Raw genomic sequence first — 13773 nt, forward strand, 5'->3', positions numbered from 1 at the left:
GAGAATCTCAGGCTGAGACATCTGTTGCACAAAGATTTATTTGAAGTTGCAGTCTCAGCTCCAAAATTCTGCAGTCTGTGTTACAGCAAGTTAGATCCAGACCACTTACAGAGGAAGAATGTGTGAGTAAGTGAAGAGGTAGAGGATGAGATACCAATAAAAGTGTTAGCGTTGGCTTCACCCAGCTGTTTGCCCTATCTAGTCATCTGATAGTGTTCTGCAAGCACTGCGGGCAGATTCAAAGATGTGCAGAGCCTTCCTGCTTGCAAAGCAGGTAGACAGACCACAAACTCTAAAATATAAAGAAAACTGTGCATAGTAGCCTCTTTTCTGTATCATAACTGGGTTTATAGAATAAGAGTGGCATACCCAGTGAATGCAGGCAGATTTTCTCTCCTCCCTCCAAGTGTATGTGTGTCTAGGAATGGCTGTTCCTAGAGCAGTTCTGAAATTTGCTCTAGCCCTGCATCTCTTTTAAGGGATGAGCTTAAGTGTATGGTCGTAATATGTAACATGAGGATAGTATGAAATAGGCTTTCATCGCAGTCTGTGTGCTGTGTAGCACGCTCATATAAGGCAGACTCAAAGGCAAGAAGAAGTCCAAGAGAAGACTGCAGTTTGGAAACACCCCTGCTGCCCTTTGGCCTGGGGAGTTGCTGAAATTGAGTTGTAGAAGGGAGGAAACGTTGTAGGATGTACTGAAGGGTTTAGTTCAGTGATGCATATCTGGGTTGCCGTTCGGTATTTTCCAGAAGTATACAGAGGATACACCTCAGAAATTCTGTTTAATTGCTATTCATGGAAGGAAAAGGCAGGTGAGTCTCTGACTTGCAGCTAGCTGAGTTTCTCAGTTTGGTCACCAGGCAGCACAGGGAGGTTGGAATAAAGCACTTCTAGATGCAAATATACAAATTTGTTTGTGTTTGAGAGTAGCTGAAGTGATAGACTGAACTTGGAAGCTGTGAAAAATGGCTCTTTAGCCATCAGTGTTTTCACAGAGGCGTAGTAAAGGGGAACCTCTTTGTGCTCCAGTGGGAAAGGAGAGATCTTGTTATTTCCTTATGATGCTGCCAAAGGGGAATCCCTCTGTTTTTTCTTCTTCCTGACGGAAATGAGCTAGGACTGATTGTTTCGACCCCGCCAAGGAGGGAATTGACCTTCCTGCTTGTTTGCCAAGAAAATAATTTGTTTTCTTTATTTCAGAGCTTTTCCTTTTCTTTGTAAAGTATCAGTAACCCCTTAATGGAAGGCTTATCGCACTTTGATTTCCATGCTAATAAGTATCAATTTCTGGATATATATCCACCATTTAGCCCAGAGTGTTAAAGATATTCAGACTATCTTCATATGAGCTAAACTTGAAAAGTTTGAATTTGCTATCTGGGGATCCTAAATTCCAAAAGAAACAACTTCTGCTTCTGAAGTACAGGTTCATTAGATTCACCCAAGTGTAAGAAAATTATTGCCAGTTTATGAGGGCTCACTTCTAATGAGCCCTGTATTTCTGTTAATCTTGTCAGTGCACTGCTGACTTGCATTAAACTTTCGAGTGAGACTTGATCTATTCATTTTCTGAACTTGGTATATTAAGAATTTTTCATTGCATCCTTTGTTATCCCCTGGTAAACTCCCCACCTCTAAAATTATTTCAATATTGTCTCATGAGGTTGTGTAACAAGTACTGTAATTAAAGGAGGCCTGTGACAATCACTTTTCCCCCATGATTATGCCAGTTTTTTAATGGTACAAGTCACTTAACTTGATTTCCCTGCATTTTTAGGGAATCACCCACAGCTTTTGTTTATGCTAGAGATTCCACTAAAATCTTTGCACTTTTTGAAACTAGAGGAATTCATGTTTGGTATTCAACTCATTCTAATAACTTTTCCCTCGCGAAATTTCATTTTCCCTTTAGGCCTTGTGGCTGTCATTGGCTCATTAGACTGGTTTGTTTCTTTATTTCAGTCGTGTGTAGTCTTAGACAGTCATGGTGTACCCTTTTACAGTGTATCTGCATAAACAACTTAGATTTATAAGCCATAAGCTTTTGAGCAGTTTGTGCAGCTTCCTGGCAAACTTCTGTTTCTGTAAAGGACAGTTGCTGTGATGCACTTAAATGATAGTATGTTTACTTGCTGCTGGATTTTATTTTTTCTTGTCATTGTGTCTTACGAGATGGGGAAAATATTTGCTTTCTTGAAATTTTAGTATCACAGTTTCTGTGTTCTTTGAACCAAATTCTACTGAATCCAAGAAAATGACATTAGTTAGCTTCATATTTTCCTCCTATTTGTTTTATTATACTTTCTCCCTTAACTAAAAAATTCAAGATGGTTTATTCTTCAGTTAATCTTTAGATTATTTTGTATCCTGAGTCCTTTTACCACATCTCTCTTAATGCTCTGTCCACTAAATTGTTGTAACAGATGCCTTATCTACTTTACGGTTTTTGCCATCAATTGATACATTTTTCCATAGTTGTCACTAAAGAACTTTCACTGTGTTTTTTCCTTCATGCAATTGCCTCATTCTCGAGAGATTTAAACAAGGATAGCCTTTGTGCTTCTACAGTAACATACTTTTATGTTGCTTATCTCTTCTTTCCATTAACTCTTTTGTATATTTTTTAGGGTAAAAATGAACAGACCAATGAGTCTTTCTAGACAGCTACTATTGTCCCCAATAATTGAGGTAACAATTAGTGTCCCTCTAATCTTTTCTTGGGCTTTTTTTTTTTTTTCCCCCCAGGAAATTTTAACTCCCTGAAATATCTTTGTAAGAAGAGTATTCTATAATATTTTGATATTTTGCTCCTAGTTTACACTTGAATTTTCAGAAGTACTTTCATTTGCCTAATATAAGGGCCTCTTCTGACCCAGAAGAGAGAGGAGACTGGTTTGTTATAGCTTGTCTTATTAGGGATTTTGTGTACAGATGGCCTATGGTTAAAATATAGGAATGAAAAGGAACAATGTGATAATTTCTGTTATGTGCCTTTTTGCATTCTGTGTGTATAGGTGTAGTTAGGAAGTGATGATGAAGTCTGAGATGCTTTTCTTGGCGTACTGGCAGCTTTTCTTCCTATGCTTTTTCAGCTGCTTCTGAACAGGACAGGTGGGCCAAATGCTGGTAAGAATAGGTTGCTTCTTGTCCTAATTTTCCATTTTTTCTGAAAAGAAGAAAAATTTACTCTGCTGTGGTGGAGGTGTTGCTGGAAATGGTGGTCTGGTTTGAAAAAGGATTGTTCGGGCATCTTAATTGTATCGGTATGGATTAAACTGTGCATGGTTAAGGCTAACTGTGGAAATTCTCCACTGGGAGGGAAACCATACAGAATAGTGAAAGGAAGAGTTTAGAGGTTTTAAAATATCAATGTAAACACTATTACAATTTTTGTATTAAAATATTAAGTTGAATTTGGTTGCTTTGTCTCTTAAGAGCATTCAGGCAAAGTAGAGACTTCTGCATTGTTTAGCTGTTAAGAATTATGTTACAAAGGAAGTATTACAGCAAGTAATTTCCTTTATTGTTTCTCTTTTTTTTTAAGACTCTGCCCTTTTTCTTACTGAATTTTCTAATTCTTTTCCATATGGACTAAAAAAGATACACTGTTCTAGATTTTTAGAATGTCAGAGTTGTGACAAAGTTAAATATTAAAAGTCTGCTTTATTTCAGTACGTCATGTTTACTTTCTGCCATATAACTTTCCTTTTATATCTTATTCAAGAGTACATTTCACTACTTCCATGTTCACCAAATCATAACCACACGAAGAGGTTATTCACCACTTAGGAATGAAAGTCCATCTGGTAGCTATTATCTTTGCTATGCTACAGCACTTCACAATGAGTGCTTGGGAGAGCCTATAAAAGCTCTACCCAGTCTTTGCTCTCTTCTAGGCAAAAGCAGATAGAAAATGCTGCCCTCCTTTGCCTGGGGACGTTGAAGGAGAGAGGAATGCTCCTTCTTCTCATAAATTAGCAGAATATTGTGGATTTTTAGGATTTGGCCTGAAGTAGATAAACATGATTTGTTGTATCTGAATTATGCAAAGGAAATATTTTGATGTTTCCATTCAATTCTAGGAAGAAAAATCATCCTTGTTTAAAATGTGAATACAAGTTTTAGCTGCTGTCTCTCTCAGGAAAGTTAGGAACACCGTTATGCAAACATCTATTTTACTGATGTTTGTAATTATTTAGACTGGTAAAAAAACTTCTTTATTCTCTTTCCAGTAGCTACAAGACTAAATTAAAGAAATAACATGGTTACAATTTATCTTTAATTCCAGATTGCAGATTTTTCTCTATTATTAAAATCAAAGTTCCTGTAGATGACATTCAGGAAAACCTGATCAGCAGGGAATTTCCTGCCGTCTGAATTCGTGGAGACAAGTTGCACCAGTGAATGATAGCCCAGCGCTCCCTTTGAGAGAGTTTGTTGTGACGCTGTGACCTAATATAGCATTCCTGTGTATGGGAGACAGATTAGGCTGAATTTTCAAATTCCTGGAAGGTAGTAGAATAGCTATAGATAGCGAAATTACCCTTTGCAGAAGTTTGCAGGTGCTAGCAAAAGTGCAGAGCCGCAATTCACTTCAGCAATTTGTTAAAGGTAGCAAAGCAATGCATAGAAGAAATGCAAAAGATTCTAAGGGAACAGATGTAGGATTGCTGAATCTTGTTAAATTTTCTCAGTTGTCTCAATTTTTGTAGGCTTTTAAACTGCCTGCTGGCAAGCAATTTTTGTTTAATTTTTGTCTTTTAAAAAGCTGTTATTGTTACTTCATTCCAGCTAAAACCAAAAGCTGTTGTTTGCCAAGATTGTCTCTTTGTGGTCCTTATAAATGGAATCTTTTGAAGAAAAAATTCAGGCCATTTTCCTACTTTGTGACAAGGGCATAAAGCCCTGCTTAGGGCAGGAAAATATTCAGGAAAGTACATTAGATGATTTGGACACAGAAACTGGGGGAGTGAATGGAAGGGGCAGAGGAAACATGTAGCAGGTAAATACAAAGATCCAGGGAGGATGTGAAGGGAAGTCTCTCTGAGTGCAGGAACTGGGAAGCTGAGTGAGGCAGAGGGGGACAGTAGTGTGTGTTCAGTGCCAGAATGGGAAAGATGCTTGCAGCAGCATGTGTAACCACAAGTTAAGAAAAAAAACTGTGTATTACTTGGTTCTTTCCAAATTTACACTTCAGGGTTGTGATGCATCACACGTAGGTTTGAACTTGAAGGGCCTGAAACAAGTAGCAGCCTGGTGTAGGTTCTTACTGGGCAGGCTAGGCAGTCCTAGTGGTACAGGACTTTACCTACCAAGTAGGTAAACATGGTGAGAACAAGAATGCCAGACCCAAGTTTTCATCACACTGTGCCAGCCTTGCCCACCCTGTCTGTGGTGAGGCCTTGGCCCTGTGTTAACACCAGGGTCTGTGTGTTTGGCTCCTTGTGGTACGTGACTTGTAAGAAGCTGTTCTGTTTCTGTTTTAGGATTCATGCTTTTTGGTTTTTCTCCAAGCAGGTCTTTTCACAATAAAAATTGAAGTGGTGAAGTCAAGTTTCTGGAAAAGCTGTATTACAAGGCGGTCTCATGGCCAGAGGGTTGTACTGCTCACCCACTGTGGTACAACTGTTATACTTCTTTGATAAGTTGGGGAGGTTTTCATTGTGATAAAGTCTGTCAGAGAGAACATGAAAAGTCAGTCTTGCTCAGCAGAGCCATTCTGTATTTGACTGGAATTGAGTGACTGGTATTTTTCTTTCAGGATTGTAAATGTGCTCAGTGAAGGAAGTGGCTGACAGGTGGATTAGCAGAAAACCTCAACGTGCCTTTATGTGTAAAGGAAGGAGGGACTGGGGTCTCTGGATAGGATAGACACAAACTAGAAAGTCTGAGAACAAGAAGCACTAGGCTCTTTGTTACATTCTCCCTGAAGTTTGCAGCACAGATTATGAACTAAACATTTGGATTTTTTCTCTGCCATTGCCAACCAATAAAATACACTTTAAGAACAAAAAAGATAAAGCTCTGACTTAGTGATCTAACGCTTTAATAATTTACTATCATAAAATAGTTCTAAGGACAAATGTTTTATCTTATGCCAAGCTGGACGCTAAAGATGTTTTGTCTAAAACATGAGATAATGGAAAGTGTATTGTGGCATGTGAATTAGTTTAGCCTCTTAGTGGTAAACGTTTGCTTAATCAGAAAAGAATGTGTTGAAGTTCTTGCCAAAGGAAAGGTATTGCCATACTTTGCATTTAGAGTACTGTAAATAAAGCAGTAAATATTTTTTTTTCAAATCCACAAGTTATGGATATATTCATTCAGTAAGAAATGCAGTATACTGTTATCCCTTTTAAAGGGTTTCTCTAAGAACAGGTCATAATTACTTTGGGTTGAGAGAAACATGAAACCAAGTATTTTCATGATGATTTGAAGTTGAATATGAGAGAGAAATAGTTTTTGTTCAAACTATGTTTCTCTGAAATCCAAAGAACTAAAATCCTGTTTTGCCTTCAGTAATCTTGTCTACTGATTCCTCTGATGTACAGGTCTTAATTACACATTACTGAAAATCATGAAGGATACATTCCCTTCACCTATCCAGTGGTTTTTATTTGTTTGTTTTTTATGAGATTTTTTATTGACTTTTTAATTTGTTTGTTTTGTTTTGGGGGTAGAATGACAAAAGAAAGCCCAACTGCATAATATATAAGTGATGAAAGAAGGTAGAGCAACTATGTGAAATTTATTGCCTACGGTGTGTTTTGGTTCGGAACTTCCTTTGGTTTTAAGTGATATAGTAGCTTAATAGTAATTGAATAATCCTGATTACGGAAAGAATTGCATAACTCAGATTGTAGTGTAATGTCAGAACATTTGTTGGATGCTGCAGTTGCATCAAGTGAAAGAAACAGGGTTTCTGTTGTAAAGAGGGTTTTGAAATAGCCCTTGCTTTTCCCAAGATTCCACATGCAGGTTTCCTCTTACAGAGATGAGAGAGAATATTACATTTCTAGGATGTAATTGTTGAGAAGGTGTTCAGTTTAGTTTTTACTGTGTTTACTAATATGGCCATTTAAATCTGGCTTCACCCTTCAGAAGAGCTCTTCTGTGGGTCAGGGCTGCACAACTGAGTCATGTGCCTCTTGTAGCACACATAGATGACAGCTCTTTGCTGGGGTTTCCTGCAGCTGCTGCTGCAAGCAGAGGTTTTGTACCATCTGCTGGAAGTGACTGCTCCAGTGGCAGTCATTGCTGTCTTACCTGGGTAAGCAAGCCTTACTTCTACTAAAACAGAGCTCTTCTGGTGTTCCTTTCCTTTAATGGTAGACCATGTATGCTTTTTATTTTGTCTTTCCAATACTTAAATGATAATTCATAAGCAAATGTCATAGGATATATTAACCATATAAATTAAACCTGTAGTGTTAAAAAGCCAGTAAGCATGAAAAAGGAGAAGCGCACACGTGTATTAAACATTTTCTAAGAGTAACTGAGAGGGAAAACAAGTAGAACAGTAAGTCTTAGTTTCAGTTTAGAATCTGATTTTGGTCAAGATATTCATTAAGAACTCTGAAAATATCTTTGCCTATAAAACAATTTGAATTCAGTTTTCCTCTTGCTTTAGACTTAGGTGTTAGAAGGGTTTAAAAATAAAATGAATGTGGTTGGATAATAAGCCCAAATATGTAATTTGAATCATAAGATAGTTCTTCTGAGCATGATACCATCTGAAAATCCTTTGAAGTGCCAAAAAACTTTTTTCTTTTTCTTTTTTTTAGAAAGTGTACATTATGTTCTTGGTAGTATTAAAATCCAAAATAAACTTTCCTGTTATTTTTAAGGTACAATGAACTGGATGCCAGTAGAAGCCTCCTAGAAAATTTGAAAAACAAAGTAATAATTGAGTATCCAACGTTATTTGTGGTCTTGAAAAAATTGAAGAATGACATGGTGGTTCTTGGCCAAGGTAAGCATATATTTATTTCCTGTTATGCTATACTTAGATATTTTAGTTGAATAAACAATAATCAAGGATACACCCATTATTAATGCCAGGAATGTACTGTACGTCTTCTATTTATTTCCCTCGGAATCTAAAAGATTGCTATAAAAAAGCTGCTATAAATGTTCTGTTGTAAATGTTAAAGTTGATGGCTTGCATCAGTAAGCAGTATTGTATGTGTTTGTCCTAAGTTTGTTTACTGGTGCTTCATCCATTTTTGTATAATTTTAGCCACTAAGGTAATGCAGGCTTGTGCTAAATTTTGTACATAGCATTTCAGCAGAGTTGTTTGTTTCTAAAACGTTGAGCTGTCAGGGGAAGATTAGTTGTAAGTCAGTCTACTCCAGAAAAGGGAATCATCCTGATTTCCCAGTGTAACTCCTAAAATTGGACATATAGTCCTCAGTTATAGTACAGTTATTAAAATGGTAATGGCAAAGCAGCTTTCTTGGGTAGGATAAAGCACTGTTATTTTATGAAGTATTTAGTTGAGGAAAAGCTTTGATCTTGAAATTAACTTAATGGGCAGTCCAGGTCTAGCAGAAATTTGTATTTTAGTTTTGAAGTTCATTTTCATATTTATCCCTGAGTCCATGTCTCTACTTTTAGTCCCCAACTTTGCCATCCAATCGCATACTTTTCAGTGACGGGTCACCCTATAGGAAAAGCTTCAAAACGAGTTGGCTATTACTGTTTCCCTGCAGCAACTGAATCACAGATCTGTATCTGTATAATGAGACTGAATAAATCTGAGACTAATGATATCGTACCATGGTATCAAATGTCCATGGATCTTCACAGTTCTGGCTAGATTTCACTGAGTGATCTGTTGGCGAGATCTGCTGTGCAAGAAACTGCACGTGGACATTTCTTGTGCTGTGAACTGCAGGAGAGAGTGAGACAGCATGCCAAGGAATGAGGCAGGAGTCTTGTCTAAGCAGCTTGATCTGCTGATGTTCATCCTAGGATTGCATGTGGCTTTACTACTGTACACAGAAACTAGGTACCTTGGTTTATCCATTGTTTCTAGGTCTAGGTCCCTTGCTACCAAAAGATAGCCCTATGCCTGTGATTTAGATATCAGGAGGGAATTAGAACTGATTGACTCAAACTCAAACTGACCTGTGTGGTTGTCATTATCACCTCTGGAGCTGGCAGAGGGGTTGTGTGTGTAAGGGCACAGACACCAAGAAGTGCTGAATGAGTGACTGTATTTTGAGGTCATGCTGCTGCAGTGACTAAGGTTCTGTATCAACGTGGAGCAGAAGGGTGAGGGAAGTGAGCTGATAGCAGGGAAATGCAGATAGCTCTTTGACCCAGTGCAGTGCAAGGATGCATCTTCCAGACAGTGACCGTCTCCTGCTGCAGGGATCCTTACTTAGCTCTCATCCCCAAAGCTGGTATTCAGGGAATGTTGGCAACTATTGTAGGTTTTGGGAAGCATTAATTTTCTTATTTTGCTTTAGTAACTGTTTCTGTAAATTCTATCACAGTCAAGTGCATGTTGAGGTGTTAAGGTTGTGTTAGGAAGACATGATAGCTAATAGCAAAAATAACAAGATTTTTCACAACTTTTGTCATATCACACTCATTTCATCCCATATCAAATATTTGCTGTAATATTTTGCTTTCCAAAAGTACCATTTCTGGATGTTAAAAATGCAAGTATCTCAACAGGATTATATAATCTTAAAAAAAAAAAAGAAAAACAAACAAAAAAAACCTCTGTCTTTCCAATCTTTTTTTCTGCTTTTTTTTTCTTTTTCTTTTTTTTTCGATTTTTGTCTTCATAAAGCTTTAGAGTATGACTTGTGGAGGATGTTACTTTTCTATTGGGCCAACAGAAATGTTACATTTGAAAGTTGCCTTGGCAAAACAATTATATTCCTGATACTTCTGGTCAAGTAGTAACGATGAATTGGAATAGAAGTGAATAGTGACCTGCAGAACATTGCAAATTGTATGTTTTAGTGAGGTCTTTAACTTAGGAATATTAAAGATGTTTTGTATGTGTTTGTAAGTTTTCCCTCTTCCCTTTAATGTTTCTTAGGATCCTATACATGGAAGCTAAGCATTTTACACTGTCATTGCTCTGGCTTGGCTGTGTATTTAGGCATATAGCACAGAGAGTATTGCAGACAAGCACTTTCTTTTCTGGTATTGAATTCTCCAGTTTCCAGTCCTCCAGATTCTTTCAGGATGTTCAGAACATCAGAGTGGGAGGGGGCTTTATGTCACTGTTATTTTTAGACAAGAAAATCACTTCTGTAGAAGTGTGTCACCATAATCAAACTCGTGTTTTGTGTTAAGACCCCTTACAGAATAAAGGAAAACATGGCAACACTCGGTTGCTTTATCTGCTGTTTTTACAGATAATTTAAACCTAGAGTTCAAATTTTATACTGAGTAAACTGCCAAGAGTTTTACGATGGCAGAGACTGGGCATTCTTAGGCAGTGCTATCAAAATAAAAAAAACATGCTCTTTTTGAGTGCAGACAATCTATATATGTATTAAATAAAACTTATAATAACAGGCTAAACCAAAGTGAAGATTTGTCTGTCGAGGTTCTTTGCGAGGCAGGAGATTGCCATTCTTCCATGCAGTGTATTGATGCTTGAATTGCTCATTGCAAAAAATACAGGTGCTCTGATTTCAGCATACAAGGTCAGTCATGGCTGAAGATAGTAGGGGATTATAGAAGTTTTCACAGGATTTAGGGACAAAAACAATCCTTACTTTGTGCATTACTCCGTACATATAAATGTTAATTGATTATACACTAGATTTAATGTAGACAAAATGTGACCTCTGATGTTTCTGGGTGAAATGCTTCTATTTTCTTGTACAAATTCCATTGAAACTGTACAGGTGCATGCTGTGTCCTTTGTATTATCCATGTTTGCCAGATGTAAAACCGATCCTGACAAGACAATAACAGTGTTTCATCATTTCCCTTTGGGTAATGTTTCCTTATGAAGCCTCTGACATTAAATGCTCAAAAATGTCTTTGAATTCCTATTTGGATCAAATGCTGAAAATATCAATGAGAGCAGCATATGAATCGCATGCCTACTTGGCTGTAGTTTATTTTTGTGCTGCTTGAGTGCCACCAACCAGTGGCATTTGGTGACCTCACCGTGAGGTGACAGGAATCATGCTCATTAAGGAAGGGTTCTCAGGATGCATGACTTAAGACCAGTTTGGAAAATGAGTGCTTCATGATGTGGTCTCAACAGAATGCAGCAGCCTGTCCTAAAGCACGAGTTACTGTGCAGCTTTAACCTCATCAGCCTTAGCTCATGGATTCATGCAGCTTGACACCATCTTTGGGATGCTGGAATATGAGGAAGGAGCACATATGTGCCTCATCTTAACTATCCATTTAGAATTTCTCAGTAGTTTCCCATCTTAACTGAAACCCTAACAAAACTGCTAATGATTTATAATTCATTACAGTTGTAATACATTTATGTAGCAACCCCAAAAACAACATTTAAAACAAATCAAGAGAACAATTTGAACTCAGTAGATGAAAAATTTTGAATGGGATGAATATTCTACTCAGCTGCTTGACTGAGAGACCGAGATTTAAAACCTAAAAGAATCCCTAACGTTTCCTTCAGTAACAAGGCCCTTTGCAGGGCTGTATCCTCTATTGAGATGGTTATGTGTTATGAAATAACTATCCTTGAGGAAACTGTGATTAGAAGGAAAAGAAATAATGAAAACACTGCTTCTGTGTGAGCAAACTGGAAAAAGAAATTGCTGGAACTAATGGCTTAATGGTTTGTTTGTTTGTTTTGTGTCCTATACCCTCAGAGGCCAGTGAATCTGCAGAGAACTCGAGCAGTGGAAGTTCATCCCTTTCTTCTGAGGAAGAAGGAGAAATTCGGGAGAGTTCATGATGGTTCTATGAGAGAAGAGGGTGGGATGAGCCTTTTATATTTCCTTATTTAATTAAATCTTTTTTTTTGCACAACTGATTTCTCTGAGGTTCAGTTTGGTTTGCTTCACTTAAGGCAGCACTTCCAAACTGCCTCCCTGACTTTGGATTTAGTATGCATATTTAGGTATGTAAATAAAGAGATTGAGAGCGGCTGGTTCCAGAAAAATCTGCTGATTTTACTGCGTAGCACCCTTTGTCCATGTATCTCTGTTGAATCAGTAGCCCAAATGTAAAGTTTCCAAGTTGGTTTCAACAATATGTATTTTTTCCTTTTATCATAACACCTCAATGTCAGTTTTCTAAAAGTGTAAATACCGCATATTTGTGTTTATCTGTGGATTTGATCACAGTACTTCAACTTACTGATAAAATCTCATGTTTCAGTGGATCAACTTTCTTCTGGAGTATTTCTTCATCATGTAGAGCTGCTGCATGTGATCTTACTTCAATTTGGACTTCAGTCTTCTGTGGCGATGTTTTGGATGCCTCATGCAGTAGTTAGTTTTTTTTTTTTTTTCTAGGCTTGGTTGCATCCTGTCTCGTGTTAAGGAGAGAGAGCAAGTTGCACTTTTTTTGGGGGGTAGCATGCTTCATCTTCTAAATTAGCCTCAGTTTAAAAATAAAATAGGAGTACATGGAGTGCTGTTAGTGCTGATGCGCTGGACTTCTCATAAGTGCTGATGTTTTGCATCTGGAAATTACTTTACCTACTGAAGCCAGATAGTTGATGTTTCAGTATTTACACTAAATTTTCAAAGCATTTGCAAAGTCATAAGCACATGATTACATGGCAAACAGCTCCATGAGTTAGTTGCTGCCATCATTGCCACTTCATTTTGCCCCCTGTTTGAGACTGTCACTTTTGTGACAAAAGGTGGTGGCAGGGGATGCCCACTGGGCAGCCACCTGAAGGTGGTTTGTCAGTCGCAAGCCGGTGACTGACATTGCAGATAGAAAGCCAGCACTGACATTACAGATAAAAATCCAACACCTAGCAGTGAAGTCATGCTGAGGTCACAGGGGGCTATGACAGCAGTATGGAGAAGAGTTCAGGCTCCCAGAGGCTCCATCCAGACCTCAGCACCAGCTTGTCTGGTCCTTGCCAGCCATACTTAGAAGAGATTTTTGAGATGTTCAGAGCTGTGTAGAAGTTTATTCACGCCTTTGCAAACAAATTGTCATTAAATTGTTGTTCACAGCCACATTCAGCTAATGAGGTTTGGAAAGAGCATTAGACCTTGGTAGGCACGTACTGCTGCTCCTCACAGGGACACTGTGTGCTTTTTCCTCTGTTTGTTTTGCAAGCTCTGATAAAACAGGGAAGCTTTTCTCCTCTCCTGGCAGTAGCCACCTGTGCGCTGTTTTCTTTTTAATCATTGTTGGGCTTCTGCCCACATCTTGTTTCGGTGTTTGTTTTCTTAACCCTATTTAAAGGACTGCAATTCCTAGCTATAGGTGTTGCTTTCATATTTTTTCAGTTCAGTGGAAGTGAATAAGCTTTTCCTAATCAGTGATTATTGCATGCTCATTTCGTAGCCACAAATGACTTTAAACCTCTCTTGAAGCCATTCATATTAACACCTATAGAAGAGCAGAACAGCAAAACTGCCACGGTTCATTTGCCAGGAAATGTTTTCATCTGGAGTAGCAGTGTGGTGGTTCTGTGCAGTCGGAGCATGCAGGGCAATGGGAGTGCTGCAGATATTCATGTTGGTCTGCATGTGATTGTGATTAGTCTTTGGCTGAGGAACACAGATTTGTGATAGATGTGATTTGCATTATTTCCTGTGCTCTTGGAGGTTTTCATTGATTGA

General features: G+C 38.0%; 1 protein-coding gene across 1 annotated transcript in view; it reads left to right on the forward strand.

Moving 5' to 3' along the window:
- ZNHIT6 (zinc finger HIT-type containing 6) overlaps positions 1-12347 on the forward strand; it is a 27924-nt gene extending 15577 nt beyond the window's left edge. Inside the window, exons 9-10 of the mRNA XM_010715994.2 lie at positions 7851-7975; positions 11833-12347. Coding sequence (XP_010714296.1) covers positions 7851-7975; positions 11833-11918 — 211 coding nt within the window. The 3' untranslated portion in view covers positions 11919-12347. The remainder of the gene's footprint in view (positions 1-7850; positions 7976-11832) is intronic.
- The last annotated feature ends 1426 nt before the right edge of the window (positions 12348-13773 follow it).

The sequence above is a fragment of the Meleagris gallopavo genome, chromosome 10 (assembly GCF_000146605.3).
Source record: "Meleagris gallopavo isolate NT-WF06-2002-E0010 breed Aviagen turkey brand Nicholas breeding stock chromosome 10, Turkey_5.1, whole genome shotgun sequence".
NCBI classification, from domain to species: domain Eukaryota; kingdom Metazoa; phylum Chordata; class Aves; order Galliformes; family Phasianidae; genus Meleagris; species Meleagris gallopavo.